General features: G+C 40.1%; 1 protein-coding gene across 5 annotated transcripts in view; it reads right to left on the bottom strand.

Moving 5' to 3' along the window:
• The window catches only part of SIPA1L2 (signal induced proliferation associated 1 like 2), a 112306-nt gene that overhangs the window by 59541 nt on the left and 34560 nt on the right, over nucleotides 1-18205 (bottom strand). For all 5 annotated transcript variants that reach the window (XM_077346284.1, XM_077346260.1, XM_077346268.1 and 2 more), the window contains 4 exons: nucleotides 15276-15409; nucleotides 8429-8617; nucleotides 3679-3853; nucleotides 2691-2794 (listed from right to left, as the gene is read on the bottom strand). In XM_077346284.1, coding sequence (XP_077202399.1) covers nucleotides 2691-2794; nucleotides 3679-3853; nucleotides 8429-8617; nucleotides 15276-15409 — 602 coding nt within the window. The remainder of the gene's footprint in view (nucleotides 1-2690; nucleotides 2795-3678; nucleotides 3854-8428; nucleotides 8618-15275; nucleotides 15410-18205) is intronic.

Genomic DNA, 18205 nt, shown 5'->3' with positions numbered 1-18205 from the left:
TCTACGGAAAAAGACACAAGGGAATATTGAGAAGAGATACAGGCAAAAGTAATAAAATGGAGTAGCTATATGAGTGAATGAGCAAATGCAAAGGTGCAGGTGAAAGACAATATACAATTCTAGAAAAGGTGGATCAAGGCAAAAGGTTATTTCCTGTACTCACAAATTATCAAATCCAAGACAAAGACAAACATTCAATATCAAGTAAGGTCACTATTTATTGTCATTGCCTGTGACCACAAACTGCAAGTATTAAATCAAACTACAAGTATTTACTCAAAATCAAGCTTAGCAAGGTATATGCGATTTTCCAGAGCATATAAAAGCTGCAATTTAAACCATCCACAGATAGATTATGGCTTCTGAAATGTTTTTCCAATGTATCCTGCATGCTGTGTATTAAAAAAGGAAACAAAACCTTTGCAGAAAAATATAACTATGTGATTAAAATATTGTCAAAAACGTTCAAATATTTAATTCATCAGGTATGATCCAGCCATTTGTGATCCTTGCACAAGCCCACCTTCTTCCTTTTCTCTGGTCCAGAAAAATGGTGTGGGGGGTTCATTTCAAAGTTGGGGAATACCAGAAACAACCGATTCCTTGGGTTATGAGATTCATGCAAAGTCACAGTTTTGTGAGTTAGTGGGCTGTAGCAAGGGGGAAGGGGTGAAATTTCTTCCTCTGTCTTCCATCAGTACAGTTCAGCTGATGGCAGACGGAGTCATTTCACTTACCTCACCCCACTTCACCTTACTGACTTGCTTGGCTATTATTCACTTGGATCCCACCAACCCAGGAATCAGGTTTTGGGGGTCAGAAATTGCTAAAATGGTGAGGAACATGTGGGGAAGATCCACAACCATTACTGGATCCCACCTATCATCTTTACGAGTTGCAGCAGAGCTCAGATGATTACAAAGGGTTTTAAACTGCCATATGTAATGATGAGCTTTCTGTGAGCCTCAAGGGTAACATTTACTTTATGCATCCTGGCAAATAAGATATTATTGACAAGTCCTGCTTTATCCTCCATTGGTAGCAGATGTGAAGCTGACTGCTGATAGATGGAGGGCCTTTTCAGTTATGGCACCTCAACTTTGAAAAGTGTTCCTACTGGGTTTTCTGGTGGATATCACTTTTTCTGTTTTTTGTGATTGCATTGCTGCTTTGCAATGGTAGCTAATATTCATTTGTTTGTTTTTCAACTTTATATGCTACCCCTCCTGGCAAGCCAGCTCGGGGCAGTTAACAAAGTAGTAATAATTACATAGAGATTAAAACTTTAGCAAAGTTTTTTTTTAAGGCATGGTTTTTAAAGGCATTCCTCTGTTACTCTAGTGTTTCAGTTGTTCTGTTTGTGTATAATTTGGCTGCTTCATGTATGATTTAATGTGGACTGTTGGGGACCAGTTCAGGACTGCTCTTAATTGGCACTTATGTATCTATTGTTCTAAATAGTTTTTGATGTGGGTTTGGGTGGGGCTGTAATATGTTTTTCTGGCTCTTTTTTGACACCATCTCAAATTGTACATAAGAGTTTTCCTTGTGTGTATATGAAGCTCTCACAAATAGATAGTATTGTTTTTTCTTTGAACACACACTAAAATTAAAAACTTTACACTTGCATCAGTAATCTAATTTGTGGATGGCCTTTCTAGTCATAAGCATACCTCTTTTCATCAAAAATATTTTAGTATCTCTAATTTTTTTTAATATATATATTTTAGTCCAGTGACTTTCATACACAGGAACGTAGGTGTGTTCTTGAGTAGTTGTAGATCCCCAGAACAGTATGATTTTATACATAAAATATATACATATAAATAATCTCATTTATAAAACATTTTTGTGCCAAGGATTTTATCTTATCGAGCTAGTACAGGCAAAGACAGTATTAACCTTACAAAAACAGTAATTCTAACCCCACTGAAGCCAATAGCAAAACCACATTAACTTCTTTCATTCATGAGTGTACCTCAGGGTTTTCTAAAACCCCTGATACTATTTAATCTTTAGCCATCCTTAATGTTTTGAGTTATTCTTAACAACCATATTGATGTACTTTTTCACACATGCATTGTATTCTCTGTGCAGTGCAGTCTTTTCTATCTGCCTAAAAATGATACTACCTAAAGAGACTGAAATTGTACACGATAATGGTTTTAAAATTAAAATGTACCTCCCTGCATCATCACATGCTTATGCTTAAACATTATGAGACTACATTAGGGTTACCAACTCTAGTTTGGGAAATTCCTGGAGATTTTGAGGGGGGGAACCTGGAAAGTGTGGGGCTTGGGGAAGGGAAGGACCTCAGCATGGTATAATGCCACAGAATCCACTCTCCAAAGCACCCTTTTTCTTCAGAACGTATTTCAGTCTTCCAGAGATCAGTTGGAGTTCTGGGAAGTCTCTAGGTCCCACCTGGAAGTTGGTAAACCTAGACTAGATTAAGTTGGTTTTCAAACCTAAAATACCGTACTATTGAGTATAGCAATGTACTGCAATAATTAACATTAAAATTAAAAGCTAATGTTGTATTTTACTAATATAAAATGATCAAATTAAATCATAGTCACATTTCTAAGACATACTGATAACAATTTGACAAAAGACTACAAAAACAAAACAAAATAAAAATGTGATGTAAAAGAACATATTCCAAAAACTGATTTAAGGAGACATACCTGTTGCCTATTACTAGGCATATAGGGAAGCATAGTTGACACATGAAACATTATTTCATAGTCTTTGTAGGTAGTATAAAGGGAATGAGTTCCAGTTGAATCAGCTGAAAATAAATATGGTTAAGTGGATCAGCAAAAATAAGATCAACCCAATACATAAATGAAACCATGTTGTTTCCATTTTAAATTCTAGAAAATATGACTCTAATTCAAGACGTATTAAAATCAATCTTTCTGATGTTACAAAAAATCCTCCTCAGGGCATACATCCTACTTTGTTTTTATAATTAGGCAGTTTAACAAGTCGCCTGTGGCATTTAAACAATTTGCTACAGGTATGTAAGTACATACACTATTACATCTTGACCATTCATCACTTTTCTAGGCAGGAGACTTGCAGCATCTGGCCACTCTGGCAACATTCAGACGTCACAATCAAGTGTTTATTAGTCTACTGCTTGTCACCTTTCCTGCCTCCAAGCAGAATCACTGCATATAATCAAGCGCTCCTTCCCATTGCCAAACTGCTAGTAAAGCATCACTACATATGTATGCTAGCAGCTTCCCTGGATGCTTTAACTTTTAACTTTCAAACAGTTTGTTTTTTAGTGTCCTCCTCCCCCTTCTGGAGAGCCTGACTTTTCTGAAGTACATCACTTCTTGATGAGTCATCACCAGTGATTGTATGGAAGGGAGGGAACAGCAGAGAAAAGGAGGGGAGAAGTGTCTGAGAAAGCACCATCTATAGTCAGCTGGAGCAGTAAAGTTGTAACTCTGCTTCCAGTTTTAAATGTAACAGCCTGAGACTGGTGGAGTTCCAAAACAAAGTAGAATTTCTGCATTCAAAAATCACAACAATTAAACAAATCATAGTTTACAATTCCAATTCAGTATACCAAAACATATAATCAGGACTGATAAAAGGCCCTTCCCTTTGGCAAACATCAGTTCTCCCTTTGCTACCTTTTTTGGTTTCCTTCAAACTTACTTTTATTATCTAGCTGAGCTCTGTATTTATTAAAGCCCTTCAGTCGTACTCTCTGACCAAGGAGATCAAGGAATTCTTCAAAAGCAGGTCCTGCTGTTTCATTGTTATACATCTCTTCCTCTGTGCTTTGGCCTGCTTTACAATACAAGATTCCAATCTTGTGCTGAAAACTCAGCTGAAATATGACAAATAAGGTAAAGGGTGGAAGGTGTCAGCCAAAGAAAAAATGCTTATAATTAAAAGCCTTCACAGCAATACTTTGTTTCTTATGACATGTATGTTTTCTTCAAGTCAGAAAAGCCTATGTTATATTAAACATTTTAAAAAGTTCAAAATTCAAGACTGCGGATTAATTTTGAGGAGTGTTCACATTATCACATTGTAACTAGGAAACAAAGTGTTCCTAACATGCTCAACTCAACAACAGAGGTTAATTTCAACATATGCTTTTTCTCTTTCCCTTTCAAATCAATTGAATGTGTCTCTTGTCCATGGAAATCCTATAGCCAACTTATGGTGCTATGTGGCCATTACCCCAACTGATATAAAAGATGTAGGGATGTCACTCCTTGGTTGGCAACCCTCATGAGCACTAGGGGACATACAGATCACTTTTCCTGATTCACTGGTAAAAATCATGCATGATACTAGATAGACTCCAACACAAAATGTTACTGGTATTACAAATGTCTGCACTATATGAGAAAAACAGAAGTATTTCTTTAACAGCTAATTGAGCAGGGCATGGTCACCCACTACAGTCAGGGCATGGTCACCCACTACAGGGCATGAGCAGGGCATGGTCACCCACTACATTTTGTACATGGGCACCCTCCTCCTCTATCGGTGTTCATTGGTCAGAATGTGTGTTAATACATACTGTCATTAACACTGAATTTAAATATTATATGCAATGTGATGTGCAATTTTTTCTAATCACTGTCTAGATTCAGTATTAGTAATATCTCGATCAAACAGACTAGCATTGTAATACTTGGAATGATTCAGACACAGATAATTAAAGCAATAACTTCAGCTACTGTAACTATCTGAGCAAATGAACATATAGATCGCTCACTGTTGGTGTAACAAATCAATTATACATTAAAAAACATTTACAGTGCACAATATTCAACATATTCTATATCACATTAAGATTCATATAAGTAAGATGGCTTCACATGGAATTGTCACAGAAGCCAGTCCATAACCTGCAGGATTGTGGAAAATTTTTATGGCAGTTCCCTTCCTTTTTTAATAAAGCTCAAAATCTGACTGGGGAGTGATAGTAACTTTACACCTTACTAGGGGCAGCCAATGGAGTTGGAGATTTCATGGGCAGTTAAGTTATATTGGCATTAATTTGGTAGGGTTTTGTTGGACCTCCTACATATTCTTATGAATAATACGAGATTAGTCAGTCACTATTAACAGGCAAATCAGGAATGGGGGAGGGGGTCATTCAAACTGACAAAGCCCCCCCCCCCTCCCAGGTTGGTATGTCTGTGTAATTTATCCCAATCTCAAGGTACTTTAAGCCATATTTAGGTAGCAGAAATGGGGCTGGTTTCTACTGTATAGGTAGGACAATAGGCAGTTGAAGTATTTAAGGATGAAAGGCTGTTGAGAACCCAGCCCAATCTTTAGTTGTTTAGGGACCACATTGGGGGAGCGAGGCTTAAAAGTCTCATGGTAATGTTTTATGTGAAAGTCGGGAGAAATGAAGCCAGCCGGAATTCTGGCCCAGTATGGAGCCAGGGCAGGCTGCTAGTTAGACACTCAAAAGTATACTAAGAATTTTACTGATCAATTTTTAATAAAGCCTAGTATAACCCAGCAGCTTCTGTCTTGTTTTCATTATAAGATACAAATTGTACATATAGATTAAAAAACAACATAAACATCTGAAAGGTTCAATATCCTTATTTTTCTAGTAAAGGAGAGAAGGTGTTACGCGGTCTCGGACCCACGTATCTGCTGGACCTATGCTTCCTGCAGGGCTTTGTGTTCTGCGAGTACCAACCTGCTGTTCATCCCCGGCCCCAGAGAAGCTCACCTGGCCTCAACTAGGGCCAGGGCCTTTTTGGTCCTGGCCCCTACCCGGGGAAATGAGAGAACTTTCGGAGTTCCACATGGCCTGCAAGACCAAGCTCTTCCACCAGCTCTATCAGTGAAGCCAGTGCAGAGAGAAGATCTGATGGCTCCCCCCAAAGGAAGATACTTCACCACATTTTTGTTCCATCAGTGGTGGCTAGCAGATGCTTCCCTGTTGCCCCAATGGAGGTAGGTGGGTTTGTTTTGCCACCATGCTTGCTATTGTAATTTGTAATTGTAACCAGGTTTTTAAGGGGAATTACTGTATTGTGTTTATTCTGTAAATAAATTTTAATAATAATAATAATAATAATAATAATAATAATAATATAAGAGACTGACTGTAAGCATAATTATTCTCATATTGTAGACATATTACTGAGAATGAAAGATTATGGTTTGCCTAAAGTCACTTGGCCTATTTTTGCATCCAGAATTCAGCCCAACTCACCGCTCATCTGGTTGTGGGGCTAATTCCCACTTCTGGATGACATTGGTGCTGGTCCAGGGCTATCCCAGGCCTGGCCCAACTCAGGCCCTAATTTACCCCACAACAAAGGAACACAGATAAATACGCATTCACTTTTTTGCTGTGGGCCTCATTGGAACATATGTCGGACCTAGCCCATCTGGAAGGGGAAAAATTGTCCATCATGGCCTGGCTTCTCCCCTCCCCCCACAATACTGCGTCCCTAAAAATAAAATGAAATACCCCAGATAGCTCTACCACAGTGCACAGCACAGTAGAGCAGCTTGAGACATTTAAAAAAAATTAAGAACATGTGATTGCCTAACAACACAATTACACGTTCTTACAATTTTTTTTAAAAAGTCCATGCCACCACATAGCGTGGTGGAACCTCGCCACCCCAGCTGCTTCATGCAGGAGCACAAATCCGGGGCAGACAGGTACAGAGGTCTAAATACTCCCCCATGCAGGAGCTGGAAAACTCAGGGCAACTAGCCCCGGCCAAACACCAAGCAGCAGCAATGTCCTCCGTGTGGTAAATGTCTTAGTGAACACATGTCAGAAGACAAAACAAAATATGGAAAAACATTTCATGGTACTAATTCAATCTATGCATTCAAATTGTGGTTATAACTAGAGGAGTGAAGACATATAATTTCCTAAGCTTTTCTCCCCTGTTTTTCAAATTGAAAATGTGTATGCAAGATGAAAAGACTGTGCAAGGGTCAGAGTTTGAGTCATGAGGTTGGAATTCTGAGTTCTTACTTGGGATTTACCAGTCCTGGACTATTAACCAATAATAGAAGAGACTCATTGTCCAATCAAGAGCCAGACTTAAGGTTCAATCACAGGCCTCCGCTAAGGACCAATCACATGCCTTGGCAAGGGTCCTGAATTGCATGTAAGTTCCATTGTTGTTGTTCAGTGTTTCTAGTTACAGTAAAGGTGTGGTTGTTGGATCTGAGTGTCTGTGTCTTACTGAATACATGGATTTAATGGAAAAAAATTGGAACTATTTTGAGAGTACTGAAAAAAATTCCTAGGATTTAAAAAAAATGAAATGCTTTAAGACAAGGTTTTACTGTTCTAAAATGTACACAATTATGAAATGCAGCTAGGCAGTCTACAGCTTTAGAGAATGAGACTTCACATGCAGACTATAGGCATAGTAAAAATATGTTTATTATTTAAATCCAAATAATTTTAACAATTAATATGCTACACAGTTTTTGATAATACAGCATATTTAACTGGACATTACATATGTTTGTGACCCTATTCATATTAGATGTTTCTGTATAAAGAGCATAGTTCCTTTTGTATATGACAAAATTTTGTTTTCTAATTTCACTTTTTAATCTTTGTTTTATGGGATAAAATTAAGATACAAGTGCTAAGGAAGCAACAGGATGCAGTTCCTGCCCCCCCCCCACAAAGAAAGTAATACTGTAGAAAACAAGGACATTTAAACATTTTCATTTCATATGTGAACTATGACAGAAATGATGTATTTCATATCATTAAGATTACTGCTGTGAATAGTGTTCTCTGGTGACAGAGAACTCTCATCCCCTGTGAGTCTTTCTCATTGCCACTGGGTTATAGGGAGGAAATGGGGGATGGCAACATCCTGATGTACTGATGTCACTTCTGGAAAAACTAGAAGTGACCCCACTATATTGCTGGCAATAGTATGGTTAATATCAGAGCATCACCGGCAATGTGTAGATGACAATGACCAAAAATGATGTCATTGCTAGCCAGGGCACACTTCAGAAGGCGAGTCTCTCACTAGTTGCCAGCCTCACACTGGCAACCAAGATGTGAATAAAGTATGCTAATTTAAGCAGGGAAAATTATATTAGATGCCTATATATCTTCAAGTTTAAACACAGATACATTTTTATTGTCTTATATAGTGCAATCTGTGAAAATGCTTTATATTGACATTTCTCCATATTGTGGTGTTCTAAACTTTTCCCGGAAGCTACTTAGTAGTACAAGTAATATCCTGCTGCAGTATGAATACTAAATTATGTTGTAACAGTTTACTGTCTCAAGCAAACAGTTTAATGTTCTGAGGCTAAGTTAATATAGGTAATTGTTTTGAAAACTCTCAGTTCTGCAAGCTACAGGTTCCACTCACATATGGTCACAGAAGCACAGGCAATGCAATATATTACCTACCCCTTGTTCATCCAGCTTAAGCAACTGTTCAGAGACTTTTGGTGAGTTGGAAGCTTGCCTCAGGCACTGAATGCTCAATTCTGGTATTACATATTCCAATACTTCCTTAAGAGGCAAGCCTCGTGCTGTGCCATGTCTAGCAGTTGAGGGAATAGCATCTTCTAAAATTGCTCCTCTCAGTGTTGTAAGCTACAAGGAAAATGAAAGTCTCAATATTTATTTGTTTGTTTACATTTTTATACCGCCCTCCCTCGTGGCTCAGGGCAGTTTAAAATGAATTCATAGAACAATATAGAGAATACATTATAATTTGAACATGTAACATTTCAACCTTATAACTTTAATTGTATAACTATTAACAGCATAACTTTGGTATGAATTTTTTTGAGGATATGCTGCCAAGTCTGTGCTGTTCTCTGATAGGGCACAGTTTGGTGGTGGTAGGAGGGGCTTCAGTTGTTGCTTTTCATGAGCCCTGACCGAAAGCCTAGTAGAAGAGCTCCAGTTTGTAGCCTCCGCAGAACTGTTTTAGCTCTGGCAGGGCCTTGATCTCTGGGAGCTCATTCCACCAGGTGGGGGCCAGGACAGAGAAAGCCCTGGCTCTGGTCGACCGTCAGAAAGCACCAGTTTGTTGAGGTTTGCCAAGTGTTGTGCTCTCTTGGGGGGGGGGCATAGGCAGTGAGGCGGTCCCTCAGGTACTCAGGGCCAAGACCATGTATGGCATTTAAGATAATTACCAGAACCTTAAGTCTGATCTGGAATTTAACTGGTAACCAGTGCAGCTGTTGGAATGTGGGCCGAATGTTTGCCCTTCAAGGTGTTCCCATGAGAACCCAAACTGCTGCTTTCTGGACTACTTGTAGTTTCCAGATTAGGGATAAGGGATAAAGATTGTAATTGTAACAATACCCTGGCACACTCATCAATCAGCAAAAGGGAGACACAACTGCTTAATATATTGTGATGTTGTGCAAAGTCAAAACTAAAATAAAGACAGATATGTTGTAAAAGAGCAAGTACAAGAAAGGCATTTAACAACTTAAATCATGTGCATGCTGAAGTACCAGAACTTCATTTTCCTCCTTCAGTCACTTATAAGTGACATATTTTCAGCAGGATCACTTCCATGTTACCACCTGGCCCCTGGGTGGGAACAAACTTCTGGTTCTAGCACATAGTGTCCCTTGGAGGTAAGGTAAAGGTAAAGGTATCCCCTGTGCAAGCACCGAGTCATGTCTGACCCTTGGGGTGACGCCCTCTAGCGTTTTCATGGCAGACTCAATACGGGGTGGTTTGCCAGTGCCTTCCCCAGTCATTACCGTTTACCCCCCAGCAAGCTGGGTACTCATTTTACCAACCTCGGAAGGATGGAAGGCTGAGTCAACCTTGAGCCGGCTGCTGGGATTGAACTCCCAGCCTCATGGGCAAAGCTGTCAGACAGCTGCCTTACCACTCTGCGCCACAAGAGGCTCATCCCTTGGAGGTACTTACCTGTAAAAACTTCTCCAATGGCAGGCCTGCTCATCCCCAGTACCCATGTGGGACTGCACAAAAGATCGACGATGAACTGTGCCTTCACTGAGGCAGTTACTCAGAGCTCTGTAAAATAGAGCCCCTTGGCCATTTAGAATCATAGAGTTGGAAGGGGCCACACAGACCATCTAGTACCAACCCCCTGCTCAATGCAGGATCAGCCCAAAGCATCCTAAAACATCCAAGAAAAGTTTGTACCCAACCTTTGTTTGAAGACTGCCAGTGAAATTGGGGGAGGACTTTAGATATGTTCTGTGCAAACCTGATGTCATTACCTTTATAAACAGCTACCCCAGACCCTCCAATATATTCCCCACTGAAAATAATGCTACCATAACCTCAACAACAAGACAGATTGAATATCCTACAATGAAATTGTAGCAATACCCTACACAAACTTAAGCAATTTTGGGTTAGGAAATCCTGTTTGGTGCATAATCCTATTTATGGTCGAGGCCAGTGCTAGAGCCAAGATTACGGGTCCCCTCTCTGGTTGGCTCCGAACATCAGGCCCCCCGTGCTGCCTCTGAAAGTTTTATTGTTAAGAATGGTTTTTGCCATCTGGAACTATGGTAATGTTAATGGGTTTTAATGGGATTTTATGGGTTTTATTGTATTATTGTATTTTTGAATTTTATACAACCCACCACGAGCCAGTCTCCAGGCTAGAAACTAAAATAATAAATAAATAACTACAAGCAGAAAATTTGGAGCAAAATTAATTACAAATGACAATGAAGCAAATTTTAAAATGTGATTTGTTAAAGTCAAGTAAATGTTTTAAAATGCATCTTTTCCTCATTTGACTTCAAATATTTTCTAACCTTAGAAAGATCCCAATATAGCTATGTATCAAATGTCTGTTCAGCATGTGGTTTGGACATAGAAATACATGCAGTTTGCACATTTCTATTTTGGTAAAAATTGATTAATTTTATCAGTGATATATTACACATTATTATACCACCAAGTTCTAAGATAATTCTGCTAGGATACTGAAAAGGATCAGTGCATGTGTCAGAGTCTGTTGGGTGGCATGGCAGAGTAGGGCGGGCAGCTGCCTACCTGCCTTGTTGGTGGACAGCCGCAAAATGGTGGCTGTCTGCCGAAGGTGGGCCAGGTTGGGTGGTGGGCAGGTCGGACAAGCGGAGGGCTCAATTGGCTGGCGCTTTGCGCAAGCCGATTGGGCCCTCCACTTATCAGTCCAGGGGCAAGGGACCAATCGTTGCCTCCCCCCCATCCCAGATCGAGCCCTCCCCCACACCCCTTAGCGTTTTATTAATACCTCTCCCACGGAGCGGTTATAGATTGAAATCCTTACAACCTTCGGGTCTCAATCGCATTCTTGATCTATCATGTTTTCTGTAGAATGTTCATGGACTATTAGTGACCTTAATTAGAACTAGGACTCTTTAATGGCATTTCCAGGGTCTTAACACAGTGAGCCTCTTGTGGCGCAGAGTGGTAAGGCAGCAGTCATGCAGTCTGAAAGCTCTGCCCATGATGCTGGGGGTTCAATCCCAGCAGCCGACTCAGCCTTCCATCCTTCCGAGGTCGGTAAAATGAGTACCCAGCTTGCTGTGGGGTAAATTGTAATGACTGGGGAAGGCACTGGCAAACCACCCCGTATTGAGTCTGCCATGAAAACGCTACATGACCCGGTGCTTGCACAGGGGATACCTTTAATACAGTGAGGCTTTAGCACCAAGGGGACAAATTCGGAGGCTATGACTACGGGTTCCTGGAATCATAGTGAAATTGTTCCACTATTGTGATTTAGATAATTGCAGGTGAGTGAAAGGTTTTTGAATGTAGACTAATTTTGTCGAAATTACTGGATTACTGGATTGTGAATGTAAAACAAATGACACAAACAGGCAACGTGATAGAAATAATTTTATTTTTATTTATGGATGGAAAAAATATGATATATATTGTAGTGCATATTTGTAAATTTCAAGCTGTAAGGTCCATAATGGTAAATTTCAATTGGTAGGTTGCATGTGGTATAGACTGGAATAAGAACATGAGTTTATTTTGTAAGAGCATAATTGTAAATTTATTTAGAATATTTGTAAAATTTGGAGCTTTTTGGCTTTGTTCAGCCCTTGGCTTTGTTCAGCCCTTCTATAAAGAAAGATCCCATTTATTTTATGCTACAGATAAAAGATAATCCAGCATTTTGATTCACATAATAGCCAAGCAGTTTCCTGGAGGGAACCTATAGTTGGGGCATTAAGCCCATAATTCCTTTTTTTGTTTTTTAAAGTATTAGGCCTTTTTGTTGTGGATTTTTAAGGGGAAAGTTACCACTTGTATTTTTTTAAATGAAAGCTTAAAATTGGACTACCATGGCAATAAATTGCGGCAATATTATAGTAATCTAGCAATACCCCATTCTTAAAAGGCCCTATAATATGAAGGGAGGAATGAAGATCCCGAGAGCTGGGGCTAAGAAAAATGTGGATAGACCCATATGGAAGCTCCCCATTGCTGCTGCATAGGAACGGCAGCAGGAAATTGTTTGTCTATAGAAAATCCACAGAGAACTTTTTTGGACCTGCCCTCATTTTACTACTAATCTGTCATTAGGAAAGCACTTTTACAAAGGTAACAGAACTATATTAGAACTATAATACTATGATCAGGCAGATGCTTGAATAAAATTAAAGGGACTGTGGACTGTATTATTCTGTGCAGGCGAAGTCAACCTGTGGTCCTCCAGATGTTCATGGACTACAATTCCCATGAGCCCCTGCCAGCAAACTCTGGAGGACCAGAGGTTGACTACTCTACTATCTTTCACTGTATATACTATCGTACTATGAAATTTCTGAATTGTTTTATAGGTCATGTAGATACTTAAACTTGGTTTCAACTTTGCTTCAGGTTTCTGCTTAGTTTCAGATTTCCTCAATACTAATCATGTCACATTGCTTATTGGATGTCCAATCCTGTTGACTGAATGGATTTACATAGCGCAATCCATCTTCTGTCTCAGTGAAAAAGACAGACTATAAACATCATAAATAAATACATTTAATTGTGTTATTCACTAAGGAAGTCAGCATGGATTTGTCTCCAACAGGTCCTGCCAGACCAACCTGGTTTCCTTTTTTGACCAAGTAACAGGTTTGCTGGATCGTGGAAATTTGGTTGATGTCATTTACTTGGATTTTAGTAAAGCTTTTGACAAGGTTCCCCATGATGTTCTGATGGATAAGTTGAAGAACTGCAATCTGGATTCTCAGATAGTTAAGTGGATAAGGAATGGGTTAGAGAACCGCACTCAAAGAGTTGTTGTCAATGGTGTTTCATCAGACTGGAGGGAGGTGAGTAGCGGGGTACCTCAGGGCTCGGTGCTCAGCCTGGTACTTTTTAATGATCTAGATGAGGGGATGGAGGGACTACTCATCAAGTTTGCAGATGACACCAAATTGTGAGGACAGGCAAATACTCCGGAAGATAGAGACAGAGTTCAACGAGATCTGAACACAATAGAAAAATGGGCAAATGAGAACAAGATGCAATTTAATAAAGATAAGTGTAAAGTTCCGCATCTGGGTCAGAAAAATGAAAAGCATACCTACTGGATGGGGGATACGCTTCTAGGTAACACTGTGTGTGAACGAGACCTTGGGGTACTTGTGGATTGTAAATTAAACATGAGCAGGCAGTGTGATGCAGCGGTAAAAAAGGCGAATGCCATTTTGGGCTGTATCAACAGGGGCATCACATCAAAATCACAAGATGTCATAGTCCCATTGTGAGTAACATTGTATATGGCACTGGTCAGACCACACCTGGAGTACTGTGTACAGTTCTGGAGGCCTCACTTCAAGAAGGATGTAGATAAAATTGAAAGGGTACAGAGGAGAGCGACGAAGATGATCTGGGGCCAAGGGACCAAGCCCTATGAAGAAAGGTTGAGGGACTGAGGAATGTTCAGCCTGGAGCAAAGGAGGTTGAGAGGGGACATCATAGCCCTCTTTAAGTATTTGAAAGGTTGTCACTTGGAGGAGGGCAGGATGCTGTTTCTGTTGGCTGCAGAGGAGAGGACACGCAGTAATGGGTTTAAACTTCAAGTACAACGATATAGGCTAGATATCATGAAAAAAATTTTCACAGTCAGAGTAGTTCAGCAGTGGAATAGGCTGCCTAAGGAGGTGGTGAGCTCCCCCTCACTGACAGTCTTCAAGCAAAGGTTGGATGCACACTTTTCTTGGATGCTTAGGGCTGATTTTGCGTAGAGCAGGGGGTTGGACTAGATGGCCTGTATGGCCCCTTCCAACTCTATGATTCTATGATTCTATTCATGGTTCCAGTGTTATGAGAGAACAAGATTTTTCTAATAATTTTTTTTCACACTATAAATAATTTTGTGAATTTTTACCATTCTTCATCTTGTGGAATATAATTATGGCACTAAGAAAATGAATGGTATTCATAATGATACTAAAATCCCACACTAGTAGACCAAAGACTAGCCCACTGGTCCTCATCACCCAGCACAGATATGTGTCCTGAAATTCAGAACACAGCTGCATAGGAAGTTTTTTAAAAAGTTGGGGGGGGGGGGGCGTGGAATATATTGGCGATGTCATCATGCATTTGAAATTATTTTTGTCCCAAATCTTATACCTAAAAGCTGAAATGTTCAAGGTTCTCAAGAAGTGCTAGAAAAAATATCAATTACTTCCCATTCCCCCAAAAGCTGCACTTTTAATGGTTCACTCTGACAGAGGTGATTATTCCAGTTTCAACAACAGGGAACTGATACTCCACTTTCACTTGCACAGTTTGCAGTAAACTGTAAAGCCTGGATATCCTGGTCCCCTACTGCTTTGTAGTAGCGGACATAGTAACAGATTTTTCTTTTAAATCACCTATTTTTCCTGTCCTGCTAAGCAAGAAAATTAACTCCAGTTTTAGTTTTCTCACCACAGTCTCATTTACAAACTTTTCAGATTTAAAGGAGTAATGTAACTAATCCATGGAACAAGTTCAGCAGTTGTCTGTATAGTATTAAATGTACACATATGAGCAGTACCATCCTGTCCTCAGATGTGGGCCCATGAGGAGAAAGGATATGGTCAGGCCAGCAGCACTTTTTATAACTGCACTGGCACTTTTATAGTTACCACAAATCAGAAGAAATGCTGCTAGCTACACCCATAATTAAACAGCTCACATAATGAGTTTCTGCATGTTCACTGCCCATATGCAACGAAGAAACAGAGAGATATGGAATGAAAGCTCAGTGAATCTACTGTTCTTTCACCACCTCAATTCAGAAAAAGTATAGAAACCCTACCTCGCTTGTTCTGAATACTACCCGGTAGTTGAATTGTGAACCTTCTTTCTCTTTTGCATCTTCAAATTTCTCCCTTCGGATGCTGACTGCTACTGGTCCTAAATTTTCATCTGTTCCAAAGTAGTTTTGATGCTCTGTAGTGTATGAAGACAATAATACAACAATGAAGCATTAGATTAATACATTCCCACTCATTCATCAGATCCATTTTAGTGGTGGCAATCTGAAACTGTCCTTCCTATTTGTCATCTTTTATCGTGCTTGATAAGCTGGTAGGATATCTCACGTAAGAACACAAATTACTCCAAGTCCAGACATTTGTTCAACATAGATTTCTGTTTCTTAGATATCTTTCTCCTTTTCATCTGTTTAACAATATTTTATTTGTATTGAGATAATTTTATTTTTAATTTCTGTTTGTGTGTTATAGTTATAATCATAAATGTTTGGAATGGAAAACTGTAATGGAATATGCCCACATTCAAGAAACTTTTAACTGTCATATTTCTCTTAGGGCTAACTCATTGAAATAATACTGTAACTTAACATTTAAGTTATGAATCATTCTAGAGTACTGGTACACTGGGATGGTAGGACAAATGTCATTGCAAAGAGTGAAAACATTTTCTAATTAAAGTACAAATAAACATTTAATCATAGCAACTCAATGGCACACATTTTCTTCTGCCAAGGTTTCCAGCCCTAGCTGGTCCCACGGTGGCAGAGACACACTCTTCAGCAATACACCAATACACAATGTCACTTCCAGAATAAATCTAAAAGTGTTGCCATCATGTGGGGCACCACAATACAATTCAGCCAAAACTCTATGGTTAAATCATAGACCATCATTCTAAAAACAATGACATCACTTATTTATTTATATTTATTTATATTTTTATTTGTTGACCGCCACTCCTGGGCCCAGCCAGCTCATAGCAATTTACAATAAAACCTAAAATTCCTCATAAAAACCCAATACATACAGAACCAATATTGGGAGGAAAAAAACAGTCTGCAAAACTCCCCCTTCCCATCCACCCATACCCTACCACAAGTCACCATCACCCTGGGGGAGCAGTATCTACTGGTGATGTCTGGTCTACGGAAGGAAGGACTCAATCTTTCTAGCTGGCCTCAACCAAACACCTGGCGGAAGAGCTCCATTTTGCAGGACCTGCAGAATGCTGACATCTCTATCAGGGCCCATAACTCTTCCATGAGCTCATTCCACCAGGTCAGGACCAGGACCAAAAAGGCCCTGGCCATGGTTGAAGTCAGGTGTACATCCCGAGGGCCGGGAAAAGCCAGCAAGTTCATATTCACAGAGCAAAGTGTCCTGAGAGGGGCATAAGGAGACAAACGGTCCCTCAGATAAGTGGGACCTAGGCTGTGGATGGCCATGAAGGTAAGAACCAAAACCTTGAAACTGATCCGGAAGCCAATTGGTAACCAATGTAGCTGTCTCAGTGTAGGCTGGATATGGGCCCTCCAAGATGACTTCATGAGGTACCTAGCAGCTGCATTTTGTAAATATGAAGATATTGCATGTCAGCACAAATCGCATCCTCCTATTTTTCCCTGCTGGCCTGTGAAGAAATAGCAGGGAAAGGAGGTGGGGAGGTCTAGGCCATCCCTGTTCTTCTATATCATAATGCAACAGTGATTGTGTCAAAATATAATTCAGGTATATCTGAGAAGGTACTGAGTTCTTTCTAAGAAAAGAGGGCAAACTCTTCTCATGTGAGGTGTGTAACAGAAACACTGAGCTTCCTGATTTCTAGGAATGGTGACGGACTCTCAATCTTATGGGTAAGAGACAGAATTGGCATCCCAACCTTTTTAAGGGCTGGAGCTTATAGAGTTGCTGTTACTCACAGGTTTCTTACTTATCTGACATTATTTCATCTAGGGATTGATGCCCTTCCTCTGCCTTTCTTTTTTGTAGATTTCAATGTCAACCCAAACATTTGCACAAATATCTATGGTCTGACAATGTGACAGAAATGCTCTCACATACTCTCTTGCAGTGTGAATCTTATACTGAAGATGGGGATCATATAACGAGTCCCTAGTTACATTACTTTAGATCAGCATTTTTCATCATGGAGGAACCACTGAAATAAATTTTCAGACTTCAAGAAACCCTGGAAGTGATCTCAGCTGGCCATACTCCCTGCCATACCTCTGAAAGCAACATCATTACCTGCACCTTTTTGGTCCCTCCCCCTACTTTTACTACTAGTATGGTGGCTCTGCCAGAAAGAAGAGTAGGAGTTTAGAAGACAGCCAAGACCCCCCCCATACCACGCCACTTCAGAGCTCCTGCAGACCCCCCTCAGAACTACTATGAAGCCCAGAAGTCCATGGATCCCTGGTTGGGAATCTCTGCTTGAGACATTTAAAGCATTCAGCAACCTCTGAGAGCTTTCTGTTTAAATTTCTCCTAGTAGACAAAAAGCCTACCATCTCATTTGCTGTAACAAACCTTTGCTTTATAGTCTGTAAGAAATGAAATGATCTATCTAAGAAGAGGTCAGCTAAATAGTTATGAACTGGGATATCTATTTTCTCTTTTTTTTACAACTATATTTTGGCCTAAAGGTTGCCTGTAAATACTATGACCACTTGTTTTTATTTCATTCAATTACTAGTAGAAAGGCCCATGTTAAAAATGGGCTGGGGGCCAGGGCCTGCCTTTCCCTAAGAGCCAGGAGGCCAGGGAGTGAATGGATGGCCAAAAGGGATAGGCAGAGGGGATTCCCTACCCTACCCTAGTGGCTAAGATGAGTAGCACAGGCACTGTGGCGGTCACATGGACAGCCTCCCCCACCCTGGTCATGCAGCGAGGAGGTCAGGAGGAGCTGAGCAGGCACAGTGGAGCCCATGCAGCTGGGCTTCCCCAGCATCCACTGGCAGTCAGGAGCCAA

Source organism: Paroedura picta, chromosome 1 (assembly GCF_049243985.1).
Source record: "Paroedura picta isolate Pp20150507F chromosome 1, Ppicta_v3.0, whole genome shotgun sequence".
Classification (NCBI taxonomy): domain Eukaryota; kingdom Metazoa; phylum Chordata; class Lepidosauria; order Squamata; family Gekkonidae; genus Paroedura; species Paroedura picta.
This window is presented reverse-complemented; position numbering and strand designations above follow the sequence as displayed.